General features: G+C 35.4%; 1 protein-coding gene across 7 annotated transcripts in view; it reads right to left on the bottom strand.

Moving 5' to 3' along the window:
* Positions 1–15,241, bottom strand: part of LOC126513430 (probable ATP-dependent RNA helicase DDX60) — a 479,040-nt gene that overhangs the window by 121,098 nt on the left and 342,701 nt on the right. For 3 of the 7 annotated variants that reach the window (XM_050161799.1, XM_050161798.1, XM_050161796.1), the window contains exons 30-34: positions 6,166–6,366; positions 4,423–4,527; positions 3,744–3,885; positions 1,782–1,903; positions 224–371 (exon numbers count right to left, since the gene is read on the bottom strand). The exons of 1 other annotated variant lie outside the window; for it this stretch is intronic. In XM_050161799.1, coding sequence (XP_050017756.1) covers positions 224–371; positions 1,782–1,903; positions 3,744–3,885; positions 4,423–4,527; positions 6,166–6,366 — 718 coding nt within the window. Of the gene's footprint in view, positions 1–223; positions 372–1,781; positions 1,904–3,743; positions 3,886–4,422; positions 4,528–6,165; positions 6,367–7,927; positions 8,033–10,093; positions 10,247–11,446; positions 11,595–15,241 lie in introns of all 7 variants that reach the window. 3 more of the 7 variants (XM_050161794.1, XM_050161793.1, XM_050161806.1) reach the window with 2 other exon arrangements.

Here is a 15,241-nt window from a genome sequence, read left to right as displayed (position 1 = left end):
TAACTGTCAATCACAAACTTCATTTTTGTTTCATTTTTTGTAAAAGCTTAGAAAGAACCCAATTATCATAAGGCAAGCTGACTTTTCTGAAGTGCTAGCCTTCTGAGACAAAAATGGTAGAGTTGGAGCATTGCCAATGACCTGCATCCTTAACATCCATATTGCATATCCTTGGGCAAGACTATTACTAAATTGCTCCATGGTGGAACTAAAACACACTTACCAATTTTTGACAAGGGGAGTTGATATTCCTGTTTCATATCAGCCAATCGGGACACAATTTGCAGAAAAGCAGCAAAGTCCTCTGTCACTTGAGTGTTGTACTCAAGCAGGGCCTCACTGAAGTCCTCAGGGAGGTCATCAAGGAACACCTAAATGCCAAAGGTTTTTCGGAGAGCAGAGAACACCTTCCTTAAAAACTGAGAAGTTATAACAATGTAAGATCACATAGTATAACTCTATTATTTTCAATAAAACGTATTTCCTACCTTTCTTGATTGAAGTAAGACTAAAATGTTTTTGTTCTTATTTGCACTTGTAAAAAACAAATGCTCTACCCATAAAATTTGCTCTTGTAAGAGCAGAAGCACGTCCTCCACTGCCACTGGACTCATGAATAATCTCAAAGGATCTAGGGACACGTATGCAGAACAAAGAAGATAGAGCATATTTTCAGGTTTGGAGTCAACTTCACCTGGTTGAGAAGTTTTGAAGTTCTCACTGTATTTATTGTGCTAAAATGGGTTATTTTTTTCAATCTGTACACATGAAAGTACTGTATCTCTAATTTTCTTTGTTTTTTTTTTTAAGTTTTGTAATGGTAAACTACAACCTAGAAAGCATTTTCCCCAAAACCATCTTCATTTAACACTTCTGGACCTGAAAAACTGTGCAGAAAAAACTTCTGCCATTGTCATCCATGCTATCAGAGCTACATCAGAAAGTTACATGGATATTCCTGAGAGAGTCAACTCAAAACAGCAAGAAGAGCAGAAAAGACTGCTATGAAAGATCTCAGGGAAATATATATGACTGTTTTGATAAAATGGACAAATGCACTTTTTCAAAAATGACCAAGAAATATGGTACTATTAAAATTTGAAAGCTGTTTGTAATATTTAGACTCTGGAAGTCAAGGGACAGTTTCCCAGACAACTTTGTAACGCTTTTTCATAGATGACACTGTGACATACAGTCATATCTCAGGACACACATACAACAATGAGGGTGGCTTTGGGGATGAAATGCATAATTAGCTACATTGTATGTGAGTGTGTATATGAACATGAATATGTGTATGGGTGTTCTCTACCTTATATTTTGAAACATAGTCTCTAACCATACCTAGAGCTCTCCAATTAAGCTAGTCTGGACCAGCCAGCTTCAGGGATCATTTCACTGCCTTTTCAGTTCTGGGATTACAAGATGTGTCACCGTGGTACTGGGAATCCAGAGTCAGATCCTCATGCTTGCATGGCAAGCATTGTATCAAGTCCTCTTCCCAGGCCTTTTACACATTTTCATTAATGCTGCATTTGGATGCAATCAATTAAAATCATGAATATACTTTCATCCTATTACATACATATGTATGTATGTAACCTTTGAACAGATCCACAGATGGACTTTTGAATTACAGATAAATATCACACTATTTCCCAAAGTAACAAATTGTATATAAAATGCATTAATTATCACATATTCATAAAATCCTATTGCTGCAGAATAATTTCTGGCATAATTTCTGTACTACTGTTAATAATTTTATTAGATGATTTTACCTTTGATTGATAATCCTTGATGTCAGCATCTTGGAACTTGGCTGGAATATATCTTCTTCCAAAAAGATTTGCCAATACTAAGACCAGCTTTTCCATTACATCTTCAGAGAAACGTTTTGAGCCTGTGAAAAACAAAGAGTTCCATGATATATTTCTGAAAAATGCTTACATCAATTTTTTTTCATGTTTAAAATGATTATTATGTTAATTTTGTAGCAACTATAGAATAACTTTAGCTACACCTGCGTCTTTTTTGTTCCTGCTTTTACCTTCTTACTATAAATTACTTATATTTGGATCTAGACTTTCCTTACTTAGATCTATCTCCCAGTGGATGACCAAATTTATGATGACATCCCTGTCTTTGTCATGTTCTATAACTGTAAAGAGACACAATGTCCATGGCAACTCTTACGAAAGAGAACACATAATTGGGGCTTGCTTACAGATTCAGAGATTTTGTTCATTATTATCATGGCAGAGAACTTGGTGGCACGCAGGCAGACATGGTGCTGGAGAAGCAGGTGAGAGTTCTACATCTGCATCATGAGGCAGCAAGAAGAGAGTGAGAGCTACTGGGCCTCGCTTGAGCTTACAAAAACCCGAAAGCCCACCCCTAGTGACACACTTCCTCCAATAGGGCCACATCTACACCAGCAAGGCCATATCTCCTAATCCCTTTCAAATAGTTCCATTCCAAAATGACCATGCATTCAAACATATGAGCCTGTAAGGACCATTTCTACTCAATCCACCACAGAGATCTTGCTACTGTAACTGCCAGTTGCTAAATTAATGAGGAGCTACATCAGATCCATCTGCAGCATCACTACCTGCTCATCACTGGAATGTCTTTTCCCATACATTTATAGATATAGGTGAGTGAAATTTCTGTAGTTCTGGGGAAAACAAAACTTTCTGAGTAGCCAGAATATGATACATTTTTAGTGCATAAAGACTACAGGTGTTGTGCAAAGCAAAGTATTTCCATCAACTGGTGGCAGAAGAGAAAGCAGAAGGCATTGAAGCCACCATGCACCAGAAAATATCACCACATTAAGCACAAATATTATGAAAAGGCAATATTTACTTCAGAGACACTGTGTACATAATTTATTTTGAAATGTAAAACCCAAAAGTTTTTCCATAAAAGCTGTGTGGGATTTATTATAATGACTGCCTAATATGGGCAAAATTTAATATATATAATTGACCTCAAACAAATAATTAATGTAATATCAGTTATTGATGTATACTGCGCAATTATATGCAAAGAAAATTGTGTTGCAGACAATGTTAACAGATAACGTTGGTTATTATCTGTGGGTAGAATTTTGGGTTTTGTATTTTAACAATGTTTTCCTCTGTTGTTCTTCAAAATTGATCTATATTATCTTTAATTACTAGAAAATGTTTTATAAATATTATTTATTACTCAGTATTTTAAGAATCCTAGTGGCAACATACTTTTCAAATTACAACTTTCAGTACTGAATATTTTAAATAACATCATAAAATAGAACCTCTACTCATACTTATTCAACTTTATCTTATTTATAAACTTATAATTTGCCTATATAATTATAATTCTAATTTTATTATTAAACTTTTAGTTAAAATGAACAATAGTAAGATTTTCATGCATACATTATTATGTTTAGCTGATACTCTCTCAAGTGATTACTGAGAAAGTAATACTGAATGTATTCCTGAAGATCTAGCTTTCTAAAACTCTACCAGGTATTTTTCCCACAATTGGAAGATTTTACATGCACGCACACACACACACACACACACACACACACACAATTTTACATGTATATAATATTTATCACATTATCTCATATATTGATATATACCCATAAACTAATAATGATACATTATTTATATACTGTATGATTTGATAATATTGTTTTGATGATATACATACACACACACAAACAACATAGCCCTCAAACTTACCTTCATGAGTTGGCTGACAAAGATTATGGAAAAGACCTCTTACAAGAAAATTGACAAAAACAAAATTAGATGGTTCATGGTCATGTAAATGTGATACAAGGCCAGCAAATCCTTTAGGGTTACCTTCTTGATCTATATATCCCTAAAGAACAGAAATACTTTGTTAGTTTGACTCAACTCACAGAATTAGTAACAAGTAGATTGTTCATTATCAGTTTAAAATAGTACATGCCAATAAGGCAATAACCACCAAGAAGCCCAACTTTAATAATTACATGAAATACAAGTAGCAGTACTCATTGGGTACTGTCTTCTAAGGTTTGCAATAATGAATGTAGTTAGAACAAAAATCTAGGGCTGGAGAGATGGCTCAGCAGTCAGCAGCACTTGCTGCTCTTCCAGACAACCTGAGCTCAGTTTTCCAGAATCCACACTGAGTGCCTCATAATCAGCTACAACTCCAGTTTCAGGCACCCTCATGCCCTCTTGTCTTTACGGGCACCTACACACACATGACATCTGCTCACACATCACAAAGATGTAGATAAAAAAATTTAAAAATTAAAAAAAAAAGTCTGGTACTTTAAAAAAATCTAGATAGTAGTCAATCTATTACATACACATACACACACACTCATATAGAGAGAAAGATAACAGAAAGAGAGGAGTTCGTTCCTACCTCTTTCACCAGGAACTGCAAAGAATATAAGAAATAAAGCTTTAACATGTCTGTGACTCGGCGATGTTTAAAGGATATTAATGAGTGCCTCAGCACTGACAGCGCCTACAAAGAAAATCATTTTGATTTAGTAACATTAAGTGAAATATTTTTGAAAAAGATAACACAGGATAAATTAATAGAGCACACACACACACATATATATATATGTGTGTGTCACATATCCTATGCATATATAATGTCAATTACAAGATCTATACCTCTAAAGCACAGTGAACAATTGTGGGTTCACCTTTACTGCTTTATTCTTTTCTAAATGCTGTCTCCTCAAGGAAAAAGGGACACTCTTAAAAAGTTCCCTTTTGGTGCTCTTGGTCACCCACCGTATAGGATATGAAAAGTATTATAAAACACAGCAACAATATACCTTTATTATAAAACACAGCAACAATATACAAACTTTAATTAGATTTAATACAACAAAATTTTCTTCATCTTTCACCTACAATGCACATATGTTTCACCAACATACCTTTCACCCACAATGCACCTCACAGCAAGTCTGCACAAAAAGACTTTCACACTCCTTCTATCAAGGACCTCAGCATGAACAAGGCCACCTTCATTTGAGGACACTGTTGTCCTGCAGGCTAATTTTATCTAAAGAGGGCTCTACAGATGCTCCCAGAAATAAAGTATAATTAAAATATATCCTAGTAGAATAGGTCCTGCTGTGGTCTGAATGTGGTCCCTAGATCATGCTGAAATCTAATCTCTGGGCTGGACATCTCATTGAGGGCTGGGACTTAGTGAAGTGATTAGAACCAGAGGAAGTCCTAAGGCTCCCATGTTGGACTCCTCATTGATTTTTCAAGAGACTCGAACAGAAGAGGCCCGACAGGCTGGGACAGGTCCTGTTCACCACATGATGTCTTGTGATTGGGACACTTCAGAGAAAGCCTTTCACTAGTTGCCACCCTGCAGCAGTGAACCTTCTGTATCATGAGACAAAACAAGCCTCTGTTCTTCATAACTCACTCCACCTGTGGCATTATGTTACAGCCAACCGAAATGAACACAAGTTCTTCTAACTGTGCGTTGTCACCAAAATAGAAATTAAATCATCTAATTGTGAGTTTCAAATTCATGGTCTCAGACTCACTTTTATCTGACCCTAAAGCATCAAGACTATGCTCTGATTAGGATTTCATGTCCACTTGCTTACACCCTTATAAAGTGTGTAATCAATCATACCTCAGAAAAAAAAAGTCTGAAAACGAAAACCAAAATAATAATGGGATCATTTTGGTAAAACTAGGTATGAGTCATTTTTGTTTTAGTTTGAGTTCATTTGCTTGTTTCTTTATCAACTTTCTACGTTTTCTAAAAATTTTTAATGAACTTGGATTTTGTCTTATGAAAAGTAAACTGCTACATTACAATTATAAAACATCCTTCTTGTTCCCAAATGGTAGAAACAGATGATGGCTGGCATCTTGAAGTACAAGACAATAGTGTATATCACACTAGAAGACAGTGATCATGAGAATACCTTAGTGCCCACCCAGTCACAAATTCTATCCGCTAATGGAAACAAACATAATTTATCATTCTTTTCCCCAGCATCCTCCACCTCTCTCTAGAGAACATTGAGAAGCATCATAAGCCTGATAACAGCACAGTGGAGCTGATGTCAGCCAGGCCAGTGGTAAAGGCAGAAGCTCAAGATGGGAGACACAGCACCTTTGCCTTGCCGTCCTCTGGGTCATCTGCCTTGGAGGCCAGCAGCATGAGTCTCAGAATGAGTGAGATACTGAAAGGAAACTGGCCTCTCAGCTCAGGCACTTTGGATTTTATGAGTTTTTCTATCTTGGGCAGTGGAATATCAAAGAAGTAGACATCACCCAACAGGTCTTGCCCTCGTCTTCCAGCCCGACCAGACATCTGGAAACAGAGCAGAATCATGCTGTGAGAATCACCTGAGTGTTTTTCCTAAGAAAATAAGAAGAGCTAAGCCTTTTACACTGCTTTTGAGCAAGGATGACTGCCTGAGAGTTAATTAAAATAAATAGCCTTCTATTTAAAATCTAAAAAAAAAATCAATCATATTCTAAGAAGTTATTTGAAATAATATATGTGTCATTTAAAAAATCATTAATCATACTAAGAATTTATGTAATGTTGTATAGAACTATACCTATTTATAGTCATATATCTAATACTATGAATATATTTTGTGCTGTATAATTGTCACTTTCTTGCAATTAATTACTTGATAAAATATTTCTATGATATATAATATTATATAATATATGATATAACGTATAATAGTATATGGTAACATGTTATTAAAATTAACCATATATGCTTTATAGGATTTGAATGTTAGCAGATATAACTACATTTGACTTTGCCAGCAGAAATATTGCTCAAACTCTTCTGAGAAAGTATACTCTATGAAGACAAACTCTGTTTTCTATAGAACATAATAGAACAAGGAGAATCAAAATCAAGGAAAATACTTTAATATAAAATGTCAAGACTTTGTGCCGAAAGATAAATGTGTTAGGAGCTGAGGAAACACTGGGTGAATGAATGAAGTTCTGTAAGAATTTATATCATTAATATATAATGGATATGTCAAGAACCCAATGTCTCAGTCCCAAGGCCCTGTTATTCCCCCAAGGGATTGAAAATCCTTCCTCTGGTCCATGTTTGGATGTTAATAGTGTGTACAGAAACTATCCACTGTAGTTTTCTCCTTACAGACATTTGCACCAAAAGATTTATTCCCTACGTATACTGCTCCTCAGTTTAGCTAACCTACCTCCTAGTTCAACTGCATGCACTCACCTCAATTTCTGTTCAACTGTTTAGAATAAATACACCGAGATTCCAAATGATATAGAGTTTTTAGATTCTCCACCAGAAAGACAAGTCTACCTGACCGCAGCTTTTCTGTATGGCTGTGTATCTGTCCTTTTCTCACTACCTTGCTACCCCTGATAGGTCAGTCTCTGGAGCTGAGCAGAGCATGGCAAGACTGCATGCACAGATTGTGGGAAAACAATCAACACCACAGGAGAGTACAGAAGTTGGTTTGGAAACAGACTGTGTAGCATGAGTTATAAAAAGTATTAAAGATGACTCCAGAATGGAAACTGATTCTCATAATTGAGAAAAATAATGTTTCCCAATAATCTTTAATGTGGATCTTTTTTTTTTTTTTTTTTTTTTTGCAAATTGCTTTATTTAGCCTGAGTGCATGACATGGGGTAGCAATAGTCACACAGATTCTGCAGATAGGAGATCAGATTGGATGTCTTATCCAAGACACATGATTAGCAGTGGTCATATAATCTCATAGTCCTGTGCTTATTCAGTACCAGACAGACACCTACAGTGATGACTTGGAACATGTTACTAAATTAATAGTTAAAGTAATATTTTTATTATTATGTGAGTCCATAATGTTAATACATTAAGTTAATGTATATGTTAATACCTGTCGGAAATTTAAAGCATCCAGATAGACAGAGTTTTGAGCAAAAACCACGGATTTACACGGCATGTTGACTCCTAAAGAGAGTGTTTCACTAGCTGTCACCACCTAAAAGAAACAAAACAGTAATTCTACACACTGGCATTTTGGCATATTACAAGTATTTCTAAGAAATTGCTAATATACACACACATAATAAATACATACACACGCTATATATATACATACACACACACACATATATATATAAACACATACACACACATTAATTGTGTGGTGCAAATACCACAGAGGAACTTCAGGCCACATCTAAAATTATTATTTTCTGTCACCACCATCTACCTCTTGGTTCTTTCCATTATTTCCTCAATTTCCCTCAATATCACTGTGATTTTGTTTACCCTTCAAATATTCAAGTGTAGGCATCATTCATTGTTGCATCTCCAGAATTGAATAGCACATCTGGCATAAAATAAGTATTACAGTAAACATCATAAGTAAAATACTAGGAGAGAAATTTCTCTGTGAGAGTGCAATAAATCTTTTATAAGCCTACTTCCTGGTAATTATTTGATCTACTAAAGTCATTGAGAAATAACATTAAAAAGTACATTTTCTTTTTCAGTCTTGAATTTGCATGATTACTAATCAGAAACAAAAAAATTATTCACATAATTTAACTTCTCACTCATTTTTCCTGAGGTAGTTAGTATATGCTGACTTGTCCTGTCTTCTTGTGGAATTAATTGCCTTTTTGTACACTGTGAAGATGTGTCTTTGCCAAGAGACCATATGACTGGTTTAATAAAGATCTAGATGACCAATAGCAAGAGAGGAAGAGGTTAGGTGGGACTTCTAGAAATAGAGAGAACTCTGGGAAAAAGAAAGGTGGAGTTACTAGGCAGACATGAAGAGAAATCTGGAGGTGCAAGATAGAACAGAGGTTAACACCATGTGGCAGAATGTAGATTAACATAAGTAGGATAATTTTAAGTTATAAGAGCTAGTAGAGATAATCCTAAGCTATAGGCTAAGATTTCATAATTAATAATAAGTCTCCATGTCATCTTTTTCTCAGCTGTCAGCCTGAAGAAAAATCCATCTACACTGTCTCTTTAAATTGATGGTTGTTTAATGCTCTGGTTTGTGATGATACTTAAGGATGTGAAGTAATGTTTTCTATGTGTTTTGTAACTGACGCTTATGCCTTTGTCAGAATGCTATGTATTAAATGTTTTTAATTCGAATCTCTTTAACAAGCACAAACATTGAGATAGAAAGAGCTTTACATCTAGAATATGAACAGAACAAATATCTTCCTACAATGTATTCTCTGATGGAGCTATTACTATTACCCTAAGATCTGTTCTATATCATCATTTTATTAGTGACTAAGAAATTGCTGTCAGTTACTATTTTAGTCACATCTCTTTCTCTTTTTTTCTCTCTTCCTTCTATCTTCTGTTTCTTTTATTCCATGCCAAACAAAATTTAAAGTTAATATTTTTTAAAAGGGGTCAATTTTTAAATATTTCTCAAGATTTAGATTTGCTTGGTAATGATCTGAGGGTCCTCTGTATACTTGTCTGGATTATTGCAATGAGCCTTTCTAGGATGTACTGAAGAAAACAAAATAAGGATGTGGCCTGAAAGTAATTTATGGCAATCTTCCTCTTGTCCCACACCAGTGACAGGAGAAATGTCATTCAGTACCAAGATAGCTACAAGCTCTGCTAAAATAAGCTGAATCCCTGAGTAAGCAGAAATCCATGCTCTGTTTTTGGCCACCACTTTAGAAAAAAAAGTTTGCCCCAAACTCAAATATAAATGCCCACCAAATCATGGAGAGAATATTTGTAAGAAAACTATATCAACAAGCACTACATATGATAACAAGAAAATTAAGATATGGCACCAAGGTCAACATAGAAATGCTTTCTTTCCTTGTGTAAATGCATGGAAACAGTGACTCCAGGCAAAACTTGTTTCCCAGTGACTTGGAGCATATGCAAAGATGCAACCGGCAGTAAACAAAACAAAGTATACACCCCAAGAGGCTTAGCTACATGAGAAAAAAAAATGTAAAGCAGTGGCTACATTTCCTCCTTCCATGAACGTTCTACTTCATCTATTTACATTTTCAAATTTTACAGTGAAAAATTGACCCACCCTAATGAATCCTTTCCTAAAGAGAATTTCCACTAACTGTTTTTCTTTGTTGGACATGAAACGGTGATGATAGCCAATACCCCTTCTTGCCAAAGTCTTCAGTGTGTCACCATTAATTTCATATTTCACTCGTTTAAGCACCATCTGCAATGACTAAAAGAAACAAGAGATTTAGAGTATTGCTTATTTAATTTTCAATCAATCAAAAATGTTTAAAGAAAATAATATTTATATTACATAATAATTATATATTTATATTGCAAAATAATTTGACCAAATGATGTCACTGTTTGGCCTTGACTCTACACATCATCATCATCCACAACAAAAGAACGTTTTATAGGAACAACAGTCACCACAGGAAACATCTTCTCAGTTCTTGGCAGTCTCACTTCAGTTCTGGGAGAGAAAACTGCCAGCATAGCAGACAGTCCCAAGGGAAATACAAGACTGTGGTCTACTCCCACCTCCAAAAGATAAAGTGACTGTGACATCTTTTCTAAAGTTCTACCCAGAAGTGAAAGTAAAGCAAACCTTTATACTATAAGGTCAACAAATGCTTACTTCCCACTAGCATTGCCTCAAGAATATCCACAAAATAAGGAGGAAATACAGTTGTATCCAGTGTTATAATACATAAAAAGATCAACACGTGGAGACAGGGGACAAGTGTAAGTCTCCAAAAGTTAATGGATAGTTCCTACCTATTTTTATTGTATAGTTATCTATAAAGCAGAATGCCAAGGATCAATTAAGACAATGATGTGCATACATGGTTATGAAAACTAGACAAGTAATGAAGCTGACAAAATAAGATTCATAACACATTGAAAACACACAAATGTGTGTGTGTGAAGACATTGCTTTTATTGAAACCGGTTGTATTGTTAAGTATATTGTCTATAAATAGGAATAGTTTGAAGAAAAAAGTTTAAAGATGATGGGCTAAATCAATATTAGATATCCCAATGACTCTTTGGTGAAATTTTTAGCTATAATATAGAGAAATGCTATCAGTATCTAATTTTAAGAAATGCTGTCAGTATCTAAAATATTATGCTGCAGGGGTCCAAATTATAACTATAATATATAGAATTTTAAGGAATTCATAGTACAAAAACAGACATTTGGGTATTTTTTTTTCAGCAAGACAAAATCAGTCTACAAATTCTAAACCTATATTAAGCTGGGACTACAAGGTTCCTTGCATGTTTTGTGCACCAAAAGTTCCTATCTGCCACATCTCTACCACATAGAGACTTCCCTCATGGTAGTAATTGCCTCCAGTATGGCCAACTGCCTACATGGAAGAGGCCTACTTTCCAGGAGCACTGGTCCCTTCTGAGTGCTGACCTCATCATCTATTGCTTTCTGATCAGCATACGTGCAGTCCTGAGGAATCTCCAGATTCTTCTCCAGACGCTTCAGGAGATAATCGTGTTCAGCTTCATGCATGATGCTTTGATCCAATCTTCTGGAAGGCTTTTCATTATTTTCATCTCTTTACAAGAATAAAATTTCAAGCAATCAGTATTTAGATCCATTCTCTACAGGAAGTCCAGAATATCTTAAGTTATGCTTATTAACCAGAATCACTGCTTCATGCATTTATCAGTCCCCTGCCTCTAATGTGTTTGTTCATCAGCCCACGTGGCCTAGAATCCCTCACAATAAAGCCATTACAAATGTAACTTTTTTCTTCGCCATTGTTTCCCTCTTCCAGGTGACCTTGCTTCATCTTGTTAATATGATGACCGTTTTCTCTCCTTCAGCCTTTCACACGCTCAGGGTGGAGGTTTGTCTTTGCCTCTCTCTTTTTTGGCAGTTCAGGATATTCTCCTTCCCCCTTGCAGTAGACATTGCTAATGTACTTAGAGAGAAACACAGATTGTTGTGAAACTCAATTTTTTAACTATTAAATAAATCATTGTTAATAAATAAAAACTGCTAAGGTAAATGGACAAAACGTCCTTCCAGTTTAACAAACGTGACACTGTAAGAGTGAGCTCTTGGTGTGCATGTTTTTTTAGGATTCTCACATTAAAAGGTCAGAATTTTGCCCTTCAATGAATAGGGAATAAAGCAGGGTATTCCTTACAATGAGAATTCTGAATCTATTAAAAAGCAGTTTTCAATTTAACAGCTTGAGTTGCCGATCACTCGCCCACCTTGATCATGTGGCTCCTGAAACCCTGAATTAGATGTATCCTAAGGAAGATCATTTAACAAGTAATCTTACACGTCCTACCTATATTTCCCTTAGAGTTCGCTGTTTCTATACAATACATTGCTAAGGAAACAGCAAAACCTGCAGCAAACTATAGCTTGTTCTAGAACTTGGAATATTTGAATCAGAGAGGCTCTAAAAGTTTGTTTCAACTCAAAGTTTTAGCTCTTTACTTAAAAACATCTCTAGACCTCCCTAAGAACTATCTTTCATAGCATATATACAAGCTGCCAAGGGGACAATGAAAAGTCTTACCCAACTGTACAGCCTACATACTTTAATAGTAGTGTGGCAACATATATGTAAGTACATCTCCATGGTAACTACCAACAACTAATTGGATTTAAAGCCTCATTCAATAGTGGGATGTTTATACCTGGTACTATAAACCTTACCAACTACATGCTGCTGGTGAAATAATGGACAAAAGAGGGGAACTTACTGCTATCACATCCCTAAACCAGTATAGCCACCAACAGCATTCTAAATAATTATTCTTACATACACAGATAAGTGTAGCCTGGTGTAGGAGGTCCTTCTGTTTGTGTGTTGCTTTCATTGGTTAATGAATAAAGAAACTGCCTTGGACTCTTGATAGGGCAGAACTTAGGTAGGTGGGAAAAACAGAACTGAATGCTGGGAGAAGGAAGACAAAGAGACAGAGAGACACCATGGAGCTGCCAGAGACAGACACACCAAATCTTTCCCAGTAAGCCACTGCCACATGGTGATATACAGATTAATAGAAATGGGTTAAACTAAGATGTAAGAGTTAGCCAATAAGAAGTTAGAGCTAAAGGGCCAAGCAGTGACTTAATTAATACAGTTTCTGTGTGGTTATTTCTGGACCAAGCTAGCCGGGTGGCTGGGAAGAACAAGTGGCCCCCACCCTGTAACAGTAGCCCTCACCCTGATCAAAGAAGCTTCTTTTTTGCAGTGGAGAGAGCTCAGCACAGGAATTATCAGTTGGTCAAAATGCAGAGAAAACCTGAACTTTGGGGTGCCTATCCCCACTCGATGTATCTATAACACAACTCCTACATCTAAGACTCAGGGAACATTGAGGAAATGGGGGTATAAAGGTTGTAAACACCAGAGGATCAGGATATCTACTACCAAATAATGCCTTCTATAGATGACATAAAAGCTGCATCCACAAATTCCTAACTCTAAGGTAACCAAAAGAAGACCTGAACAATGACAGTACTAGTTGATAACAAACATGGATTGGGAAAATCTCATGAGGACCCACCCTTAGGGCTATAGATAATTAATTGTCTGGCAAAGGAGGGAGAATGAGTCTTCTCCAGTTATTAGTTTACCCAATTCTAAGTGATCATCACTAAACATGTATTCATATAAGTACATTAAATGGAAGCAATAGGGTATATATTTGTGTGTTTGTGTGTCTTAAAAAAAGAGACTATGCTTTTGAAAAAGAAGGCACAGGAGGAGCTAGAGGGAGAAATGATGTAAATACAATTGTCATGTATATTATTCTCAATAATAATAATAATAATAATATAAATGTTTTTTAAAAAATATAGTTCTGAAGTAAAAATCCCTGACTATTATCTGTCAGGCTATTGAGAAGCAAAGTGGAAAATGTATGCTTCCTGTTATAAAGAGGCTTAGGATTTAGGGAAAATGATAAAGCTTTAGTGTCCCTTATAATAAGAGCTTGGGAACTTAGTTTTAGTGTTTTAGATTTTGAAATATGGTCCAATACATAGCAGCATATCTTGGGATATGGTTTAGTTATTGGGATATTGTTTAGACCAAAGTCTAAACAAAAAATTTATTTAGATTTTATAAATACACACACACACATACATACGTATATACATATGTATATATATTGGGTTTTCGAGGCAGCATTTCTCTGTAACTTTGGAGCTAGATTTTATCTTTATTCCCTCCTAAATATAGCCTGAAAGGAATTTTATACATATTTTAAATAAAATTATACATACAACAAAGTTTTATCATGCAAAAATTTCCACATGCAAAAATTTCCACATACAGTGTTACCTGAGCACCCAGATTTTCAGATTTTGAAGGATTTCAGATTTTATATCTTTCAGATAAGGGATAGTCAGTGTGCATATTCTAAAAATACAGAATAATTTATCTCCTAAATTAATAATGCAGAACCTACAAAAAGTATAAGTCTAAATCCAGGAATGAGTACAAAATACAAAGAAAAGATAATAAATTTATGGGAACATATGATGGCAATCATAAGGGTGAAGGTACTGAAGAGACAGATATTAGGGCCCATGGAAAGAAAGAGATGAAAGGATAAATGAAGTGAACAGAACCACAAATATCCTAAAAGGAGTGACAGGAAATGCATAGAAAAAATTTTTTTTTAAATATCAAAATTGTTGAATGATCAACAGTAGAAGTTAGACTCCATCAACTAGGCAACAGAAAGAAGAATAGCAAACATGGGATAATTTAATCAATTTCAAAGTTTATTAAGCACAGGTTAGCTAAGTTGGAGAACAGTAAACCTGGAGAGTCTCAAGGCTATAAAGATCTCTGCAATCATAAGGGGAAAATAAGAGTTTCCAACCGACGCAGTCACTAAAGGGGGAGAAGATCAAAAGAAGGACATATTTTAGCTACATGCTGAGAGCAATGACATTCCAAGCATAAAACTGGTGCTGCAACCCAGTCTAAAGCTCCCTGTAGGACTCACACTGTGATAATGTATCATGAGTAAGAGCGAGTCACATAGACAATGTAGGATGATCTTGTCAAGTTCTGTAATACACATAGACTAGTAGAATCTGGACCTGCTTCAAACAACCGTAAGTTAAACTGATCTATGCAACCAAAGACTATGTGTTACCAATCACCGATTTTCAACAAATTATCCCTCTGAAATTTAAAAACAAAAACAATTGAAGCAGTAA

The sequence above is a fragment of the Alexandromys fortis genome, unplaced genomic scaffold, assembly GCF_014885135.2.
Source record: "Alexandromys fortis isolate MF-2015 unplaced genomic scaffold, M_Fortis_MF-2015_v1.1 scaffold_137, whole genome shotgun sequence".
NCBI classification, from domain to species: domain Eukaryota; kingdom Metazoa; phylum Chordata; class Mammalia; order Rodentia; family Cricetidae; genus Alexandromys; species Alexandromys fortis.
This window is presented reverse-complemented; position numbering and strand designations above follow the sequence as displayed.